This window comes from Podarcis erhardii (assembly GCF_964252035.2).
Source record: "Podarcis erhardii genome assembly, chromosome: 3".
In the NCBI taxonomy this organism is placed as follows: Eukaryota; Metazoa; Chordata; class Lepidosauria; order Squamata; family Lacertidae; genus Podarcis; species Podarcis erhardii.
In genome coordinates this window covers 52,213,473-52,235,792 of record NC_138507.1, presented here as the reverse complement: position 1 = coordinate 52,235,792, position 22,320 = coordinate 52,213,473, and the positions used below count along the sequence as shown (strand labels likewise).

At 42.4% G+C, this 22,320-nt stretch overlaps 1 protein-coding gene across 1 annotated transcript in view; it reads left to right on the top strand.

The window, feature by feature from the left end:
• The first annotated feature begins 1,223 nt into the window (after positions 1-1,223).
• Positions 1,224-22,320, top strand: part of CDK19 (cyclin dependent kinase 19) — an 85,191-nt gene continuing 64,094 nt past the window's right edge. The window contains 1 exon segment of the mRNA XM_081857191.1: positions 1,224-4,935. Within this exon segment, the coding sequence (XP_081713317.1) occupies positions 4,808-4,935 (128 nt within the window). The 5' untranslated portion in view covers positions 1,224-4,807.

The following is a 22,320-nucleotide window of genomic DNA, read 5'->3' as shown; positions in this document are numbered from 1 at the left end:
ACCTACTGAAACTCTTATTAATTTTACTCAGTAAGGCTCTGATTTCATACCTCAATGTTAATGCCTACTTCAGATCTAATGGAAGACCATGGTTCGTTCATCACTGTGTGAGTAAGCTATGACAAACACTGGGCTTTAGCATTTCCCCTCCTCTGCTTCCCTCTTTTGTAGGCAGGGGGAGATGAAGATGGGGTCACACAGTGTAATTTGCCCCAGGTGTTGCACTTCCCCCAGGGACAGCCCTGTGTTCATATGAGTGGTGGGGAAACTGGTGGCTGAATTAGTTTCCCAAAGAGATTATACAGTATTTCAAGATCATTCCTCTGTAGTTGTGTGCCCAACCATCATGTAGGCTGGTATTAATATCATGCTTTGATTATATCCAAGTAAAAGCTTCAGGAGCATTGGTCCTGAGATCTGCAAAAGATCAAAAACTTGAACAACTTGCATTTCATAGCTTCACCCTTGGTAAATATTGTTAAGCAATACAGTACAACAGTGCCCTTCCCTGTAATGTTTTTACATTCAACGCTGGATTTTAGCTGAATAAACAACAATAACAGGTAGGCCAGTAGAAAGCCAGCAAGGGACTAGCCAGTGTATTGTACAGAATATCACACAATTTCTGCTTGGTTTTAAAGGAAAGTGTTGATATAGTGGGCCTAGTTGAAACCAGATGGAGAGAACCAGTGCAGTGGGAGAACTAGTGCAAAACAGCTATCTCTTGATGTAAACTACGGGAAGGTCAGTAGGAGGGTGTACTGGAGGTGGTGTTGCTCTGCATGCCAAAGGACACAGGGTCCAGCAAGCAAAAACTTATAAAAGGGGTAGACTCCTCCACAAAATTGCTGTGGATGGCAATACCAAGGCATCAATATAAATTTAGTACTGAGTACATGCTATCACTGGGACGCGGGTGGCGCTTGGGACGCAGGTGGCGCTGTGGGTTAAATCACAGAGCCTAGGACTTGCCGATCAGAAGGTTGGTGGTTCAAATCCCCGCAATGGGGTGAGCTCCCGTTGCTTGGTCCCTGCTCCTGCCCACCTAGCAGTTTGAAAGCACATCAAAGTGCAAGTAGATAAATAGGTACTGCTCTGGCAGGAAGGTAAACGGCGTTTCCGTGTGCTGCTCTGGTTTGCCAGAAGCGGCTTAGTCATGCTGGCCACATGACCCGGAAGCTGTACTCCGGCTCCCTCGGCCAATAAAGCACCGCAACCCCAGAGTCGGCCACGACTGGACCTAATGGTCAGGGGTCCCTTTACCTTTTACATGCTATTACCCCCTGACCAAAATGCTCAGTGTGATCTTGAGATGGAGACAGAAACCAAGGAGGCATCCAAAGGAAGAAATGTAATGGGTGACTTCAATTGGGTAAATGAATGCTCCAGTCACGTTAGAAAATAAGCCTTCCTTTATAAAATGTAAGTCTTATCCAAATGAGGAGAACAAAAAGGTACAGAAACTTCGGCAAAATAAATGCAAGCAGACAACAAGACAACATTTCATATTGCAAATGTTTTTAAAGACCAACAATAATACATTTAAAAAAGATGTTAGAACCAGCAGACTAGCTGGAGAGATGTTTGGTCCTTTGGATGACAAATGAGTCAAAGGTGTACTAAAGGAGGAAAAGGAGATTGCAGAGAAGCTGTAGTGCTGATCCCTGCGCCTGAACTGAGTCTGAAGAGGCAAATGGTGGTGACAAGAATTGACGTTCTAGGTCTTGATGACAAACTAAAAATGAAGACATCACATCCAGGAGGTAGCATCTACTTGAGAGCCCTTTAAAAACTTGAATTTAAATAACTGATCTTCTAACAAAAAAAAGTAACATATGTGAGATCAGCCAAATACCTGAGGACCAGAAAGTGGTCAATATATAATCAACTTTTAAAAAGGGATCCAGAAAATATATAGGAAATTGGTTTTCAAGTAACCAACCTGTAATGAAAACTATTCTTAAAATTAGAATTACCAAGCATAAAATACCAAATTTGGCTGAAGCAAAATCGGTATGGCTCCTGCAAATTTAAGTTATATATAACTAACCTTTTAGAGTTCAGAGTGTCCATATGCATATGACTAGGGGTGATCAACAATAACATAAACATGGCCATTTATCAAAAAGCTTTTGATAAAGTCCCTTAAGAAAGGGACTGAAAATAAAACTGCCAATCATAATGGTGTTATATAAATTGATGGTGAGACCAGATTATAGTACGAACATTTCTGGTTGTCATACATAAAAAATACTATCTTAGAGCTGGAAAAGGTGTTGGAAAAGGCAACCAAAATTATAGAAAGGTAGGACCAATTCCCATGTAAGGAAAGGTTACAACATTTGGGGCTTTTTAGGTTAGAAACAGTGCATAAAATTATGCATGGTGTGGATAAAGTGGATAGAGAGGCTTTCTCCCATTCCCATAATATTAGAACCCAAAGTCATCTACACAGCACATAAACTATTGAATTTTATCCCGCAAGATTTAACATTGGCCACCAACTTGCACAAACATAAAAAGAATAAGACAAACTATTGGAGGATAAAGCTATCAAGGCTGCCAGTCATTATAGTTGTATGCTGCCTCTAATATTGGAGGTGATATGTGACTGAATACCAGTTGCTGGGAAACACAAATGTGGAAAATGCTATTGTGCTTGTATTGTGTTTGTGGGCTTCCCATAGGCATCTGCTTGGCTACTGTGAGAACAGTGTGGTAAACTATTTATTTATGGTTTGATCTAGCAGGGCTCTACTTGTTATTAGAGGTTCCACAATGTTCTTTCTTATCCTTCACCCTATTTAACTCCTTAATGAAGCTACTGCGGGAGGTTATATGGACATTTCATATGCAGAATAATCAGTATGTTGATGACACCCAACCCTGTCTCTCATTTTCAGCTGAACCAAGGGAGGTAGTTGAAACAGTGAACTGCTCATTGTTGTGAAGGACGGGATACTGTACAAGAAGCTGAAACTTAATTCACAGAGTACAGAAGTAGCATTGGTAGGTGGACTAACATGACTAACACCCCCTCAATTCCTTCGTCCAAGTTATTTATAAAGGCATTTAACAACAATGGGCCCAGGACAGAACCCCGCTTGTCACTTTTTACCAGAATGAGAAGAAACCATTAATGAGTACTTTTGGGTTTGGTCAGTCAGCCACTTACTTCATTCAAGCCACATTTTACCAGCTTCCTCACAAGAATATCACGGTGTGTGCGTGTATTTGTAGTTGTCCAAAGCCTTACTGAAATCAACATACACTGTGTCCACAGCATTCCCCTGATCCACCAAGATTGTAACTCCATTTAAAGAAAAAGAAATGAGATTTGCCTGGCATGACTTGTTTTTAAGGTATAAATGATATGAAAGGGAAAACACAGTTTTTGTGATATGTTAGTCTGCACAACTGTAAGTTCACATTATCTGAAGAAGAGAAAGACCTTGCAGAGCAAGCGCAGACCTGCATGTAAAGTAAACTGTATGAGTCATTTAACAATGCCTTTTGAATGCTGATAGTTACCTGAAATACATTAGGAAGAGGTGGAGGCAAACCAATAGGTGCCAAATCAATTTTATCTTTGTAAGCTGAGTGTTCCTCTACGTCAAGTTTCGAAGTCTCTAGGCTTCATGTTCAAGAGACATTAAACTCAACGCCAGCTTGAAAACTGCTCTACCCTATCTCCACCCCCTTCCGCGTCCTAAGGTAGTCCCTGGTCGGTGAGGCATATTGTACGTGTTGCCTGTGGGGCAGCGTCTTCCAGCTCTAGCGCCTGGGAACGTGCACCTGCTGCCTTTTCTTTTAATTATTAATTTGAGGGCAGAAGAGCTTTGCCGGTGCTCTGCTGCTCCTCCGTTCATAGAACATGAGACGCTCCAGGAAAACAGCGCTGCGCAATGTCAAGCGAGCGAGCCGGAGGAGGCGGGAGTGGGAGCGAGCGAGAGGCGCGTGAGCAGAGCCATTGTCAATATGCTAGCGAAGGGGGGAAGGGCGAGAAACGCGAAAGCTTGGGAAGAGCTGCGGGGGGACGACGACGACGCGGAGATCGGCCGAAGCGGCAGCCTTTCTCCCTCAACTCTCAGACTTGAGGCTCCGCCTACAATTGATTGACAAAAAGGCCAGCGTTTCAGATTCGGCGTTTGGGTGGGCTCAATGGTGAAGGACGAAAAGGCGGGACGAAGTCTAGCCAACGGTGACGAATGTAAGAGCGAAGGGCGGGGCTACAACCTGAATGACAGCTCAGGAGATAAACAAGCTCCAGCGCGAGACCCTCAATCGACCGACCTCGGCCGTACCCCGTTCCCCGCCCCGCCGCTTAGGAGTGCGACTGCGACTCATTGTTCTGCAGGCGGACAAACGAAGCAAAGAGAGACGCCGCCGTCTCCCTTCTAAGCAACCGTCTGACTCTCCCGCCACTGCCCGGCAACGTGAAGAGTCAGCAACTTCCCACCACCCGCTCAGCAATAACCGGGGAGCGGGTTGCAATGCGCAGGCGCACACAGGCTTCGGTGCTGCAAGCGACGCCGGGAACTGTAGTCTTCGCTTCCTCAACCTTCCCCAGACGCCTTCGAGCTCGCGCTTCCTCCGATACTACGAAGCCCAGAATCCCTTGCGGCCCTAACTATTGGAAGCCCTAGTTGAAGCGGGTGGCGGCGGAGCGGACCCCCCCCCAAAAAAAACCCAAAACAAGGAAATGGTGCCCAGTGCGGTGGCTTCGTGCCCCTGACGCTCGCGCGGCCGCTGGTCCCGCCGCCTCATCCCGCCCTCCCTGCGGCCGCCCCTTCCATGGGTGAGAGACATGGACTACGAGTTCAAATCCAAGCTGGCGGCCGAGCGCGAGCGGGTGGAGGATCTGTTCGAGTACGAGGGGTGCAAAGTCGGCAGAGGCACCTACGGGCACGTCTTCAAAGCGCGGCGCAAGGACGGGTAAGAGGGAACCGAGCTCCTTCGAGAAGGGCGGGGGGGGGGAGAGCGGGGGGGGGGGAGCCGGCCGGGCGGGAGCCGAGGAAGCGCAGATTGCCAGGAGGCGCCGGCGAGGTCGGCTGAACTTTGAAGCCCCGCCGCTTTCCGCGATTGCTGTCACAGCGGCGGCGGCGGGTTTTATTTCTCGAGCCCCAACCCCGCCCGCTAGAGGCGGCTGAGGGCGGGAACAAACTTTGTCCCGCGCTGGCGAAGCCCTCCTTCCGCTCCTCGTGCCTTTGGGGTGTGAAGGAGGCTCGGGGTCGAACGGGATCCAGGAAGAGACGGACCCGGGTTCGCCCCGCGCTCTCCCCGCGTTTGTTTTGTAGGGTCCAGCCCAAGCCGTGCTTTCTCTGTCTGAAGCAGGACTAAAACTATCCTCTCAAGTCTCAGCCGTTCAAAGCCGAGGATTTAAATGCTTGACCTGATTTGAGTAAGGAACAAAATTTCCCTCTTTCTCGGTCGGAGGCACTGGGAATGTTTGGAGCTTGAGAGAGTATCCTGGTCACGGAGCTAAGAAAACGGTCTTTGTTGGATTAATAGGTCTTAATATCATAGTTTGATTTTAGCTGATCCACATTTGAGGGGGAGAGCCCCCCAAATTCATATTAGCTGCTCGGAATAAAAGGGTTTTTGCGGTTAGTGCACAAATTACTTGTTTGAGAAAAAATTCTTTTTACTACTTGTCCTACAAGTACATCTCATGTGACACAGGTATTACCTGTTTGGATAATAATAATCTGCACTGTCTTGTGTAGGCGTATATCTGGATAGAGAGGAGTCTGATGCTTTGTAGATGTTTTGACTAGATAGTTTTTGGAACTCCTCTGGATCGAAAAGTCTATTCAGTATTATTACAGTATTCTATATATGTGTATCTAGGATTGGTTAAATGTATGAAAACAAAGAGTAAAGTATACTCCCATGTTTAAATTTCTGATCTATATTTTTGTAATGCTATATATACAGGCTGATGATGTAAAATCCCTTGAGTATTGAAAGTGGTTTTATGTTTATATAGTGTCAATGGTTTCCACCATGAAAAAGAAATCAAGCCCTTTTGTAACTATTCTGCTTTGGCAAATCAGGTATTTTGATTACAGTATGTACAAATGCTTAAAAATCTGGATGCACAAAACCCAGTTTCTGGTAAGTCTGCAGTCCTGTGTATTTACCCTTACTTGGAATACACTCCATGAAACAGTAGGGTTTGCTTCTGAGTAAATATGTACGGGATTGGACTGCTTGTCTCATTGAGTGTACAAATCCTTAATTCACAACACTTAGTAGCTCTCTTCTGCAGACATTCAATATTAATTTCATGCTAACTGATAGAAATGATAGCAAAAATCACAGTAGGTAGAGACATTCCCATGTAATACATTGATAGATCAACATAGCTATGTGTGTGTTGTCTTTTCAACTTGGTAGTTTTCTTTTACAATACATGTGGATAAATGTATTGTAAGTGAACCAAGCCTGCAGTTTCAGTTATGTTATTGACAAAGTTAATCACAGTAGTCTTCCAACACAAGTCGTGAGATGAGAACCCTTCTATTTATTATGCAGTAGGGAAAAGGGAAACACAACTTTAGGATTAACAGCTTTTTCAGTAGGGAGAGGGAGAACCAATATTTGTTCCAATACCTCTACATTTTGTTCTGAAGCATGGGCAGATTTCAGAGGCATCAAAATACTAGGCCCAGAAAAAGCAATATTGAAACAAAAAAATCACAAAAAAGTTTTACTGCTTTTCAGCAAATATTGTGTTAATATATTGACAGTTATTTATTTTGCTATTTTTATATTCCACTTGTCCTTTTGAATGCTCAGAAGCCTCATGCATGTGGTTTTCAATAGTTTCCCACCAGGTGTTGCTCAGGTTCTCACACGCCAAAGATTCAAGCAAAATATATGATTAGACAACCTCCGTCCACCGACTTTGTTATCAAGAGATCAGGTGTGATCACAAATTTTGAGTTGTGCTTTCCTTCCCTCACTAACAATAAAAAAAAATTAAACTGACTAACAGTGCCATGGAATTAAATGAGACTTACTGTCCAATCCCAACTCAAGTGTAGTACTTATTCCTAAACATGTGGGGTTAGAATTGCAGCCTTAAACTGCGTTAGCATGATCTATTAAAACTTGTGTTTTTTTCTTTTACTTTGATGCAGCTGCAATAGCTGTGATACTTACAACTGGCCGGGCTGAAATTAACAGCATCTTCCTGCATCTCTTTGGAGTAAATAAACAAAAAGAACTTAAATTGTTTAAGATAATATTTTTCTTAAAAATTTCCCATTATGGCCATTTATATGGAAGGAATTAGCAGCTCAACACACTTGTTTTCCTGGATTGTGTTTGGTCAACCAAATGAATAGCAGCACCAAACTACATATTTGTCCTATCACAGCTGCGGAAGTGCTGTTAGCCATGGTTACAGAGTTGAGTGTTACACATGACATTGACATAAGTCCAGTATGTCATGATTCTGCACGATGACAGAATTCTGCCTCCTGGGAATGTATCTGAATTTGAAATAAAGTGAGTTCCCTGTCCTTACTCCTGCAAAGATATTTAAAAGTATGTTGCAAGGCCTGATGAAACCTTATTTAGCCACCTGTCTGGCTTCTCAGTTGTCCAGCGGTGGGAGGTGCAATTTTTTAAAATACATCTTTCTGCCTCTCAATGTCTAGGAGAATAGAATAAATGTGACAGACCTGCATGATATTTCGTTTTGGCTCAATTTGCATAGTATCAACAGACTTTAACACTTGGCTTTTCTTGATGCACAATTCCTCTTTCAATGCAGGAGATACATTGTTCTAGCTTTATTAATGCACCTCCCTCTTTCAGCTTGGAGAGGCCAGCTTGGTGAGGCAATACCACAAATATCAGGAGGGTTTCTCTTTCACTTGCTGGGTTAGTAGTGGGAGGTCAGGGCTGTGCAGGCATACTGGTGGAACCAATCCAGCACTTCCTCTGATGTGCTCTCAGAGCCTTGACCTCACTGTTACTCTGCCCCTACAACACCTCTTGGTAAGCAGCAGCAATGCCCATGTTGGAAACATATCTCTGCAGTACCACCTTACTGCACTAGCTGCTCTTATACACAGGCTTGTGAGACCTGCTGCTGTCTTTTTGGAGGAAATGTGTGGTGGCCGCATTCAGGATACCTGTTCCAGTTTTAAAAGGGAAAGAGAAAGCTGCACTGCCTTTTGTAGGTGTGGAAAAAGCACCATGATGGCAGGGAAGGAGATACGAGAAGGGAGATTGTGGGAGGGGAAAAGGGGGAGCCAGTGGGTGAGGGTGGAGAGGTGGGAGGAAGATTTAATCCACTACTTGCAAGAGTGATAAGAGGCCTGCTCTGGTTCTGATTTTGTCATGTTTGGATTCATGTCGATTTCAGGGAAGTCCTAGGGAAAAATCCTTGAAGGTCATTGCTGGCTCTTAGTCAATATGTCAAACCAGTGCAGAAGGCTTATTAACTTTGCCGCTGCAGTTTTTCTGGAAGTTTATCACCTCACTTCTGTAATTGGTGTTTTTTCATGGAGCATCTGGTTGCCTATTGGCCAGGATAAATTGTTACAGTGTAACGGTATTGTTTGCAAGTCAGATGTTGTAGATTATTTTCAAGGCACTATTGCACAAAACATCCATATTGAGATATGTTTTAACAAATTTGAAATGTTGAGCTGTAATAGTCTGAAATTCATAGAGTCTCTTATGTTGTGTCTTATAATTAAATTGGTTATTGCTGCCATAAAGGATACAGTTTGGGAAAGAATAATGAATGCAAAAGATCTGATTAAACCTTTTTGCATTTATTTAAAACTTTCTGTGTATAAAAATGCTTGCAAAATTTATTGCACCTTAAAACAGGTTTGTTGCCTGTATTGTAGTTTACTGGTACATTTATGATATAAATACAGTTATAAGCTGGTGGTTTTGGCTCTCGTGGGTGTAATGGTTGTATGTCCTTTGATTCAGTATTGGTGGAATAGGAGCAATGGAGCTGGCTACATACGTAGTTGCCTTTGTTACATTTAACTTGTGTACCACAATTTCAAATTTTATTTTTATTTACAGTACTTAGACTTTTAACCCCACCCCCAAAAACTCAAGACAAGTAGAGAAACAAGTTATAAAAGTACTGTCAAAATAAACATGTTGCTGCCCATTCCAGTCTTCTATGCTACATCAAATGACTTTGCATCGTTAGTGTGTTCAGCTTTTGGGAAGGCACTTCCAGAATGTAGAAGTGACCACTAAAAGCTAGTGATAGGGTGAATTTAGGTCAGAAAGCCTTGCCCCATTATAGAGTGTTGAGATCCCTCTGAATTTGGGTATAGCTAGTAATGGGATTTGTCTTTGTTCTTGCTACTCAGCTCTGCCTCCAGTCCTCCTGCTTTTCCAAGCAAAGTCCTTGCAATTGAGAAGCTTTAGAATTCATTTCTAATTAAGGACAAGGCTCACAAGCAGACTTTCCCACTCTCTTAGGATCCCTCTTTGCTGCTGGTTCCTCACTCTGCTTTTCTTTGGGAGGGGGAGGGGATACAGGGGAACCTGAAGATAAGAGAAGCTCATTTCTCCTTGTTCCTTTATTCCTGAATGTTCTTGGGGGGCGGGGGGAGGAATGTGCACAAGGTTTCAGGAAAAGAAGAATGGATTTGGAATCAAGCAAAGGGGAGTTACCCAGTCACTACATAAAACTAGGGTGGCCAGATGAAAAAGAGGATAGGGTTCCTGTCATGGGCATAGCCAGGATTTATGTTGGAGGAGCAGGCTTTATGCTAGGGGGCCAGAACATCAGTAAGTTATGTATTTTAACTGATTGATTTGGGAGACCAGCTGCCCCCTGCCCCCCCTGGCTACAACCATAACTCCTGTGCCTTTAATAGTTGTATAGAAAAGGTAATTGAAATTCCTCTTCTACATCTAAGTTGCAGGAGTTCTGTCTTCTGTAAAAAAAGGGGGGGGGGCAACCTGGGTAACATGCTATGCTCTTGCTGTTTGAGGCTTCCCAGAGACCACAATGCGATATGCCTTAGTAAATGCATTCTTCCATATGAAATGTTTTTAGGTGTTGGTATTCATGTGTTCTTGGATTGTACCTAGGGTTCTGTTCAGATAAAGATCCCATTACCGCCATACTTTGTCTAGAAATAAGTAGAAACAGGGGGGAGCAATCCTGCGAACATCTGGCAGGTCTTTCAGTTATTTTGGTTGGTTATTCATTCTTACCTGGGAGAAAGTGGAAATGAAAACAATGAGGCTTACTTCAGAGTAGATGCTATCAGATTGCCATGTTAATATCTCATTACTAATTTATATAGTTTAAAAACTTATTTTCATGAGTCAGTTACTGGGATACCAACATTTCTGAAACAGCTTTAAACATTCTAAATATTGAGGATATTCAGAGAGGGAAGAAACACTACATATGTGTTTATTTTTCTCTTAAGAATGGGGGAAGGAACAAATGGTTGTGGAATGTTACTTTTACAGTACAATCCTGTATGCATGTCTACTCGGAAGTAAGTTCCATTGAGTTGAAGAAACTCACTCCCAAGCAAGTGTGTATAGTATAAAAAGGTAAAGGACCCCTGACAGTTAAGTCCAGTCGCGAACGACTCTGGGGTTGTGGCGCTCATCTCGCTTTACTGGCTGTTTGTCTGCAGACAGTTTTTCCAGGTCATGTGGCCAGCATGACTAAGCCACTTCTGGTGAAACCAGAGCAGCGCACGGAAATGCCGTTTACGTTCACCTTCCTGCCGGAGCGGTACCTATTTATCTACTTGCACTTTGATGTGCTTTCAAACTGCTAGGTTGGCAGAAGCTGGGACCGAGCAACAGGAACTCACCCCGCCGCGGGGATTTGAACCGCCGACCTTCCGATTGGCAAGCCCGAGGCTCAGTGATTTAGATCACAGCGCCACCTGCGTATAGTGGCCTTCAAATGAATGGAGTCTTTTATAAATTAAATTAAAATTCTTGGAGGGGTAATTTCCTTAGAAGTAAGTTTGATAAATTTATTGGAGTGTTAGAACACTTAATATTAAGACATATTTTTTCTTGGGATTTTAATACATTAAAAAAGGTGTAAAAAAACCGTTAAGAGTTCAATCCTATAACGTCTTCTCAGAAGTTAGATCCACTCAGTTCAGTGGAACTTTTTCCTTGGTAAGTGCTTATTTAGGATTATAAAAATGTCTCCATAGAAGGCTGCATCATACCTACAAAGCTTGTGTTAAAATAAACTTAGCTTAAATCACGCTTTGATTTTAATTTTGTGACGCTGAATATCTCTGCGTACCTCATTGTGTCTAAGCAAATCACACCTATTACGTATATGAAGTTTTGAGGTGTATCAGTTAAATAATTTAGAAAAAAAGACATCAACCAATGCTAAGTTGCAAGAATGGCTCCTTGAAAAAAATACTTGTTTTTGAATAGAAAAAGCTGTGGCAAAGTTTTAGTGTGGGAATGTTATTGGTAGAAGGAGGCCTCTAGCCGTGTTGCCAGCTAAAACTCCATAGAAACCCAGCAGTGATGCATATTTATAGTTTGCCAATCACCATGGTACCAAGGCACTGCTATAGCTAAAATCTATTCTACCCATTCTTATAGGTTGTTTCAGCATCCTTCTTAATCTTTCTGCAGATGAATCTTAAACAAATTGGGAGAATGCATTCAGTACTTAGTACATTTTCATGATTGTTGTTTGCCCACTTTATAGTTTACAGATTCAATAAGTATCATGCAACAAATATTGTTATATCACACTTTTGTCAGCTATGAAATATTGCTTCTAAAACAGTTGCTTTGCTTGGATAGGTACACAAAGAAATAATTGCTATGGTAGTAGCTTTCCCCCCTGTAGTGAGTGATGGCATAGCCAGTGGCATATCTCTTTGATTTGGTCAGCTCTGTAGTAGCTAATCTTAGACCTGATTTATACATGATATGGACCACAGTGAAAGCTCTTACTCATGTAAGTTTCCCATGCTTGCTATATCTTAAAGAACTTGCAGGATATGTTGCCCCATTCACATGTAATATTAGCATGCCAACAATCAGGGTGTGCTATTGGCATGCTAATGTTGCACATGAATGGATGAGCACACTATTTTTTTTGTATGTGAATTTAAATGTGGTGAAGCACATGTAAAGGTTATCCAGATAAAAGCTTTTCATGTGACTCACATCCTACACAAATCTAGCTTTAGAGAGGGGTAAGAATAAAGAAAATCCAGTAGTGCTTATTTTAAAAACCTAAATAAATACACACTTTTGGGAGTTGATGAATTCCTGAAGTGCCTGGTCAGACCAGTGGGCTGTCGGTGGTGCTTAGTGATTCTAAAAGACTGTTGGTTGTATTGATTAAATAACCTTTTTATTATAGTGCTAACCTTGCATGTTTGAATTCTGTGTTTGAAGTGATCTTGTCTTTCTAGGCTGCTGAGACAGCCAACTAAACTTGACCTTCCTAAGTCAGTACTCATAGTAAATCAAGAGCTTTGAGAGGCTGTTGAGGTGGGCTGCATCTGCAAGCTATTTAAACACGAATCTCGGTAATTGTCATTCTGATAGAAACATCCAGACTAGTAAGACAAGTCCGTCATCTATGAAAATTTAAATCTATTAGCTCCAGTTTAAGAGCTGCTACTTCATGTCAGGAATATTTTGATGATGATGAATAAAATTTATATACTGCCCTTCGTCTTAAAATCACAGGGTGGTTTACAGTACAAAAACACAAAATACAGTATATAACATAATGACGAAATAACAATAACCCCTTCCAGTTTAAAAGGCCATAGATTATTTAATCAGCCAAAGACTTGGGGGAAGAGGAATGTTTTCACCTGACGCCTAAAGATATTTAATGAAGGTGCCAGGTGAGCCTCCCTGGGGAAGTGTATTAATGCTTGCTACTCATCCTTACAGTAACCATAGTACCTCTCCCCAAAGCCATTCCTACCTGTCTGCAGTCTCTCTTCAAACTTTGTGTCCATTATGCACTATGCCTTCTGCTCTTGAGCTTACTTTTCTATCACAGAGAATCTGTAACTCCTAGTGCCGTATCTTTGACTACTGGATTCCTGGAAGTACAGACATGACTTTCTTGCTCTGCCAGTCATGAGAGTAAGTCACTATGAACTGGCTCACATGACTACCAGCTGTTCATTTCCCCCTGTACAATCTCTGGTGTGTACAGGATCATGTGGACCAATCTTGGTAAAAAAAAAATCCGACTGTTTACGTTGTGAGAAACCTACAATTATTTATTTGGTAGATTCAGGAAGTTATTCTGCAGTCTCCATGTATAGCCTCATTCACACTGAGGTTCCTCATGTGAAGATTGACTGGATTTGTAACTGTGAACAGGCCCTAAGTAAAACCTGACAAAACTTCAGATAGGCTCCCTTTGCTATCCAGTATGAAAGGCTTCAGACAGTCCTGCTCACCTTGATTGTTTCAAAGCATTTTCTTCCCATTATGAATACTTATCAGATTCAACCTGTGAGAAGGGACATCATTTAATGACTTTCTAGCCTCTGTGGAGAGCATGCTTAGTGAGTCCCTTCCAAGCGTTATAACTTGACAAACATTTAATCAGTTTGCTGCATAACGTATTTCCCCTTTTTGCTTGCCAAAAAACATTAACAGTATAATGTTGATATATGCAGCATGATCTAAGCATGCTTAATTGTTTGAATAATTTTGAGTTTAATTGGTAGATCCTTGTGAATTCAGTGAACTTAAATGTAAATGTGCATAGGATTGCAGCTAAACTGAATAGTGTGTTTATGCCAAAAAAACCCACATTTTTTACTTGTGATTGTATTTTTTCATATAAAGGTGCTTTATATCTATATGTATCAAACTGATGAATGACTTGACCCTTCTGAGAAATTAAGTAATTTTTTTGAGGATGAAACTTAAAGGGCTTTCAGTATTTTGCACTTCTAGTACATTTTAGAAAAAATATCCACACCAATGCCATAGAAAAGGGCCCATTCTTTTTAAATAAAGAAACTGTTGAGAAGAAAAACCAATGATAAGATTGAAAAACTTTATGGAATGGAAGTATTCACAAGTCAAGTGGTATCCAGTCTATTGTCAGTAATGGCAGAAGGTTTGGAAAGAATGTTTTGGTTTGTTTTAATTGTTGTCAGCATCACATAAGTCAATTGTTTAGGGAAAGAAGCTTTGGTAGACCAGTCAAATATAGCTTACATTCTAGCTAGGGAGATGTATAGTAGTATGCATATTTACTCAGAAGTAAAGATTTCATATGTAACTATGCATAGGATTACACACTTTATTTAAAAAACTGAAACTGTGTTTCTGAAATATGTATCCTTTATTGACCTTGTTTGTTGGTGTTCATGAACTGAAACAAAGGCAGTATTTTATCTCAGGTTTCACCTTGGATAAAATACATGAACAGCTGACCTAAAAAAGACTTGTTTGTTTCAAGTCTGAATCTGCTCCAAGCTGGATGTTTTATGATGAGTTTGCAAGCTTGTTCAATAACTTCAGCTCCAAAAAAAGTTCCAACTGTATTGTAACGGGGTAAAAAGTTGTGGTACATTATGTTAATGAAAATATATTGCTTTAAAATATTAGAGGGAAAATATTTTTGGTACACATGACCCACAAAGTGGATCGTTTTGAAAATGTATTCCCTTGACACCTTGACGGTAAAGCCTGACAAATTTCTTCCTTTGCTTTGACTCGTAAGAAGGGCAGGTTGAGTATGCCCTGAAAACTCAGCTCTCCTTTGTCAGTCTATTCTGGGAATTAAAAGTTGCCTAGTGAAAACAAATTGCAGGCTAGAAATTCTGTACACTGGGAGAAGAGGTTCTCTCACTCAGTGGCCTTCTGTGTTTCTGATGCATACTGACCAGCAGAGATGGAGGCAGGCTTGAGGCCCCAGGCACTTACCTCCCTGGGAATGGATGGGGACTAGTGGTGAAAGAGAGTTGAGGTGAGGGGCTAGTGATGGTGGAACAGCGTTAAGGATGTACAGCTAATTCCAGCTGCCCAGTGTCAGATGCAAAACAGCTGCCACTCACTTTCTTCTCAATAGCAAGGTCCTTTGTGGGTCCAACTAAGCATGGAGCGGGGGTTCCTGAGCCTCTTGGGCCATCCACTCTGGAAATACACAGCTGGAGAGTAACCTTTTTTGTCTTGGTATGGTATTAGGAGACAGAAGTGGTGGCAGCTGGAGCCAAAAGGATTTTCATCATGATCCCTAAGCACCAGAGACACGCTTTGTACTCAGCAAAGGTATCAAAGAGTCAGGAGTAATAACGGCTAGAGGCTTTTCAGCTGGCCAGTTTTCTTCGTCTGCAGCACTGAAGAGAGTGTTTGGCTAGGGATGGGACAATGCTGTCTTACTGGGTGCTGAGGAGATCCCAACAGAGGGAACAAGTACGAGAAAGAATGCCACGCTCACTGCTTGTGGTGTGGCTTGGTTTACCATGACCATCTCTTTGCTGTGTTGCTGTCTGATGATTTAAAAACGGGAGAGGCATGTGCACAGATGGAAGAAACAAACCACAGCAGTAGTGGCAGTAGATCAACTCTGCACTGGTGAAAAATGGGGACCAGGAAGGAAGGAGAAAGGAAAACTTTATCCATGTGGTCAGATGGGCGGGGTATAAATAATAAATTGTTGTTGTTGTTGTTGTTTGCTATTACAGCACACAACCAAATGACCTGGTGAAGGAGGAACAGAGCAATCTATTTCTCCTTCACCCAGCCCAGTTACTATCCTGAATAGAATAAAGAATAGAATAGTTTTTTAAGGCGCTGCATGGATCTTTGCTACAACACTTACAACACTTTCTGCTGGAAATTGTTGCTGTAAGCACTCCTTGTGATTGAGCTAGCCTTGGGTTTGCTTTTTTTACACACTATACCTTTAAAGCACATTCGAAGCACATCGCTCCACAAAGAACCCTGGAAACTGTAGTTTATCCCTGACAAAGTTATAGTTCCCAGGACCCTAAACAAACTATAGTGCTCAGAACGCTTTGTGGAAAAATGTCTTTGAATATTATTGGTGTGTATGTCCCCCTCATAGAATTGTAGAGTTAGATAGGACTGTGAGGGTCATCTAGTCCAACCACCTGCAAGAAGCTCAATGCTTTCTTGTATGTTCTTTATTCAGTCACAGAGCTTATTCCCCACCCCTCACCCCCAAATGAAACGGCAAAATACACATCAATTATGGTATGAGTCTCATTCATGTATAACTTCCTGCTGGTTGTGTTCTTCACAAAGAGCTTGTTTCCATAGCCACCAGTTTTTTTCTTGTATTAATCAGTTTTACATAAGATCAAATGTGTATAGTGACTTTCTTCCTTACTGCATTAACAACATTCACAAGTGATATATGACAGACTGCAAGGTGCTGTTGATGTCAAATGTGAAAGCATTTTTAATAAATGGAAGAAAATTAACATAAATTGAATATAAACTGTCACTGAAAGGGGAAAACATATGAAACCTAACTTACAGTGTTTGAAACCAAAACTGAAAACTGGAACAGATAAAGTGATGTTTGTATTTCAGATAATGTGCTTAGCACTATCAAGAAGTTCCACAACAAAGATTTGTAATCAGGTGTAAGAATTTATAATATTTGTTTACTTAGTGCTGTGAGACTTATTTCCTTTATCTAGTTGTTTTCAAGCAGTGTTTTCATATCATGCTTTTATGCAGGATGTAGGATGGCCTTGGGAAGAAAAGCAGGATGTAGTTCAGGATACTAGTGTGTATAGATTATTAGGTCATGGTTTAATGGTGTTATTGCTACTTCTCTGGCAAGTACTGTAAATTAAAGAAAAAATGGTCATGCAACATTTAATGAGCATCAGTCCTGCTGCTGTCTCAGATTGAGTTTAATTACTGCATGATACTCAGTTGCATACCACCTCACAGCAGTGCCTCATCTTTTATTTTCTTACTGCATATGGCTGTTCAGAGCTACAATGCATGTCTTCCATGTTTGGTTTCCCTTTAAGGGTAGGAAAAAAATTAAAATGCATAGTCCTTTCAATTACATGGTATAAGTGTAATGGAACTGTAGTATTGTGTGGCGGAGAGAAGGTGTTATATTTCTTTTGGAAAGACTTTTAAGGCACAATCCTGTACTCAATATCTATCAGTTGAGAGACTATAGGATTTGGCTGAATCACCCTTACATAGGCAGAATGCATGATGAATCACCATCTTTAGATATACTGTCAGAACATTATGTTTGCAGCCCATTCTGACAGCTAAGATACACTGGTAGAAAGGCTGAAATAACCTAGAGTCATGGGTAGCCCAGGCTGTCACCTATACCTGTTTATTTCATAGTTAGAGCCCCAGTGGTGTGGGGCAATATTTCTCTTGCCATGCATGTTTAGTTCACAAGGTGAACTTTAGTGTTGGGAAACGGGATACTTTGTACAAAATAGCTTGTCTCCAGAACATTGCTAGGGACTTCAGGACATTTTTAACACTTCTCTGCACTAAGCAGGGATGGGGGACTTGTGGCCCTCCAGATGTTGTCGGACTGTAACTCCCATCATTCCCGGCCAGCATGGCTAATAGTCTGAGACAATGAGAGTTCTAGTCCAGAAACATCTGGAGGGCCCCAGGTTCCCCACCCCCTTTCTTGGAAGATCGCAGAACGACCAGCAGCTACATACATAGTGCTTCAGTATAGCCCTACTAAGTAGAAACATGCATATGGTCACCACAGTCTCCCCCCTCCCCTCTCCCCATCCAGGTCGTGCAGAGGCATCAGTTTTGATTGAGCACTAAGGTAGCACCACTTGCCCTCCCTTTTTCACGCACTCTGAAATACTTAACATGCAATGTGCACCCAGGTCCACAAACTATGTTTTCTGTCTGTTGACTGTTATTTGCTCTGTCTGCCCTAACAGAGACTGCTTTGCAACAGGTATAGGCAGTGCTTTTTTCTGGGGGGATGCAAAGGTACGCATACCCCTAAACATTTTGTGAATCTTAAGTTTGGCCTCATTGAGGGGCAGTATTTCAATTTGAGTAGGAAAATGAGAGTACCGCTGAACATTTTTTAAAGAAAAAAAGCACTGGGTATAGGATCCTGTTCAACACCCCTTTCCATGCTGAGAACATGGGAGACCCATCCCACGATGAGCAGCAGTGCCCAGCACGCTCCTGGTTGTTTCTCTTTGTAGTTGTTAATCTGCTTGTTCCAGGCAGACTACTGTACCCGTGCAAGCTTCATGGCAGAGAGTTATGCAGCAGATGAATATGTTCCTATCTTAGAGCTAGTTCCATGAGGGATACTGCACCTGTTACTCTGCTGTCTGTTGAACAGCTATCTGAGACACAGGAACCCTATTATCCATGATGCTGTTCAAGAAAGACTATGATTTTGCCCTGCTTGTTTTTGTTGTTGTGGAGTGGTAAATAAGAATTCCTTTCCCACACATTACTTGAATTGGCTTCAGGATTGCACTCTCTCAGGAAGATGGGAGGAGCTTCATGGGCAAAAGGGAGTTGGCTTCTCCCCTCTCTCTGCTTACTCATACCACTTTGATAGGTGAATAGGGCCACCCACCTGCGAATCGCCTGATGACAGATGACTCACCTTTGAGTGACTCACCTGGGAGTATGTCCCTGTTGATAGGGGTTAGAATAGAATTCTAGAGTTGAAAGGGACCTTGATGATCATCTAGTCCAACCCTCTGTAATGCAGGAATCTCAAAACGTGGTCTCCCATCCAATTTGAAACCATACCAGATCCTGCTTGGCTTTGCAAATGTGTTAGGAGTTTTATTGCTGTACCACTAGTTCATTGCCTTCCTCTATGTGTGGGCGGTTTATGGGCTTCATTGGCAGTACAAATGTTGGCTACTTGGTACCGGCAGAGTTTTCAGGTATTCTATATGCTTGTCTGTTGTTTTTTTACACCATTTTGGGATTTTCTGTTTGTATTTTTCTCCCCTTTGCTGAGTGAGCATTGGAGATGGTAGCTGTTTACCTATGTATATTGGCATAGCCCCCTAAAGGGGGGGGGGATAAGTTCTGTTATGAAGTTTTATAGCACAGTAGGAGCAATGAAAATACATACAGACCTTCCACTGATCCCTTTGTTTGCTTCTAATTGATTTGAGCAGATTTCTCTATTTACTGCTTGAATAAATATTTCAGAAATTAGTCTTCATTTTGATGGTAACCTGTCTTCAAAAACTGCATTGATTTTACTTTTAATGTGGTGTTTCAGGAGTTTTAAAGTGTAATGCTTTTCTTCAGAAAGGCTGGGAAACAGGTGTGATTGCATTTATCCGAGAACTGAAGAAACACTTCAGACTCCTAGGTGACAGCCTCGCTTGCAAATAGCCATTCCTTTTTACAGTTGTTCTGCAGTATATAGTGCAAATGGTGCTGTTTTGGAAAATGTTTAAGTGGCAATTTATTTTTTGCCACCTGTACCTGGAATTCTGATTTTTTAAAATACTTAGTATAAACTTCTGATTAAGGTCAGTTTCTGAACTACTGATGTCTGAAAGGCTTCTCCTTATCATGAATGATATTGTGGTCATTGCTGCATCCATGCAAATATTTCCACTGTTTATTAGTTTCTTATAGTACTGTTTTTATGTTTTTGTTGATAACTTTTGAATATACATTTGTTCTTAAGTGTTTTCCCACAATATTTTGTCCTCTTTTCTCACCCTCCCCTTGAGGCAGGAGGAATGGAATTTTCTTCTATGTCAAACTGGCTGGTGGTCCTGTACTGTGTGGGACATAGCTAGTGTCAGGGAAGAGTTGGAAGTTTCCAGTTTCTCAGAGGGAGAAAGCATTCCCCAAAGGGGGGAGGGGAGCAGTGAATCTAATAGAAGAGAACAGGAGGAACAACAGGGAGGGACCGGCTGTTCCCAGGAAAGGCAAGGGTTAAGTTTTAGCTCAGATTCGGAGGAGGGGAGATACAAGCCAGCTCTAGCCAGGAAGTTAGAAAAAAGAGCGGGAAAACAAAGGGAAGGGCGCCTTCGCCATTTTGAGGGTGGCTGGTCATGGAGAAGCAGAGCTCAGAAGGTATCTGAAATAAGTGACTCTGAGGAATAATATTTAAGAACCGTTTATAAGATTGTTTTGTTAATACGCAATAAAAAGTTTTATAAAAGAACAAGAAGCGTTTGTGTGGTGATCTGAAGAGGACAACGACCAGGCCTGACAGAATACCTTCTGCTCTGTGCCTCTTCACTATAAGAAAGGAGGAGAAGCCAAAATGGATGGAGCTGTGGCGCCATTTGGGCAAGGAGAAACCCCAGCGCTCCAGCTAACATTACAGGACTTATGGCAACAGAACTTACAGTTGAAAAGTCAAGTCGACATACTATCAGCAGCACTGGGAGAACATAGAAGAACCATGCTGCAAGCGACGTGTGGAGATAGAGTGAGTAAAACATTTACTGTACGTCCACGTAGCTTCAAGGGAGAAAGCTCTGAATACATGGCTTTCAAGACAGAAATTTCTTACATAATTGAGATAAAGGATAAAGAATTTCAATCTGAGCAAGAGAAGGTTGCTTATGTGATTAATTTCTTGGAAGGGAAGGTTAAGGACTGTGTTATACCCCTAATATCTCGAAGGGATGCCGCCCTAGGAAATCTACAAATGTTTCTGCAGTATCTAGACACGATTTTCTTAGACCCTGCGCATGAAATAACCACAGCTAGGCAGCTGTTGAGAATGAGACAAGGAAAAGACACTGTGAGAGTTTATTGGTCCAACTTTAGTTTGCTGGTGCAGAAATTAAAATGGGATCTGAATTCCCCAACAGTTGCAGCCCTTTTTAGGGAAGGACTGAACAATGAGATTTTAGACCAATTGGCCCAAATGCCAGAACCTAGTTCCTTGGACTCTCTGGTCCGAATGTGCCTGCAATTGAGCCTACGCGTGGAACGCAGGGCTAGTGAAAAGAAGGAACAATGGTGACCACAGTGGCGGAAAAACAATATTACTGAAAGTACAGAAAGCAGAGCGGGCAACGTGCCAGGACGAGAGCGGCCAGAGCTCATGGAATTAGGAGCAGCCAGACCCCTCCCAGTTACTACCTCTTCCATGGTAAGAGGAAATGCAGGGAGAGGAAGAGACACGAGACGTTGCTTTGTCTGTGGAAAACCAGGGCATCTGGCACAACAATGTTGCGATCGTAAAGGATTGTCTCTATCTGGAGCAGACATGGGAGAAGACAATTGCCTGAAGGAACTGCATCAGGGAAACGAAGGTCCCCGGCTGGAAATGGGAGCTTGCAGCCGGGTGGAGGAGCACTAGAAAGCTCTCATGCGGAACCACCTATTCCAGGACTAACGGTGAAGGTGCAACTACAACTACCCAATGGACACAGGGTCCAGGTAGAGGTGCTGTTAGACTCAGGAGCGTCAGCAGATTTCATAGACCAGAAATTGGTACAGAAACACAAAATCGCTTTGTTACCTTTGAATTTCCCGCTGCGAGTGAAAACAATCGACGGCAGACCACTACTTTCAGGAGAAGTGACTTACGAGACTCCACCAATGAGAATGGATATGGGTAATCACTCAGAGACCAGGGCATTTCATGTGACCAAACTAGCTGGGCACCCGATGGTGCTGGGCATGAGTTGGCTCAATCATCATAATCCGGTGATTGCCTGGCATCAAAGGTCTTTGGTTTTTGGTTCGATATATTGTATGACACATTGTTTGGGGCAAAAGGGAAAAATCTCGGTGGAAGTAATGGGAACAGAGGTAGCAGGGAAGTTGATGGGGAATGAAAGTGAGATTCCATCACAATATATTGCTTATCGGGATGTTTTTTGTGAAAAAGAAGCGGATAAACTTCCACCACGTAGGCCCTATGATTGCAAGATAGATCTAGTCCCTGGGGCACAGTTGCCACCAAGCAAGATATATGCCATGTCAGAAGTAGAATCTGCAGCATTTTGCAGGGAGTTCCTGCAAAAGAATTTGCAGAGAGGTTTTATTAGAGAATCCACGGCCTCTGGGGGTGCTCCCGTCTTTTTTGTCAAAAAGAAAGGGGAGGAAGGGGCACCGAGATTAGTATGTGACTTCAGAATCCTTAACAGCCAAATGAAGCCTTGCGTGTGCCCACTGCATAGGCGCCGACTCCATGGGGCTTGAGGGGGCCCGAGCCCCCTCAAAAATTCGTTTGGGGGGGCTCCGCCCCCCCAATAATCTCCGGCGCCCCTCCAGCAGAGCGCCATCGCCGCCCCTCCCCCAGCCCAAAATGCACAGGGAGGGGCGGGCTGCATGCCTCCTGCCCTCCCTCCCGAGCAAAAGCTCCACCCA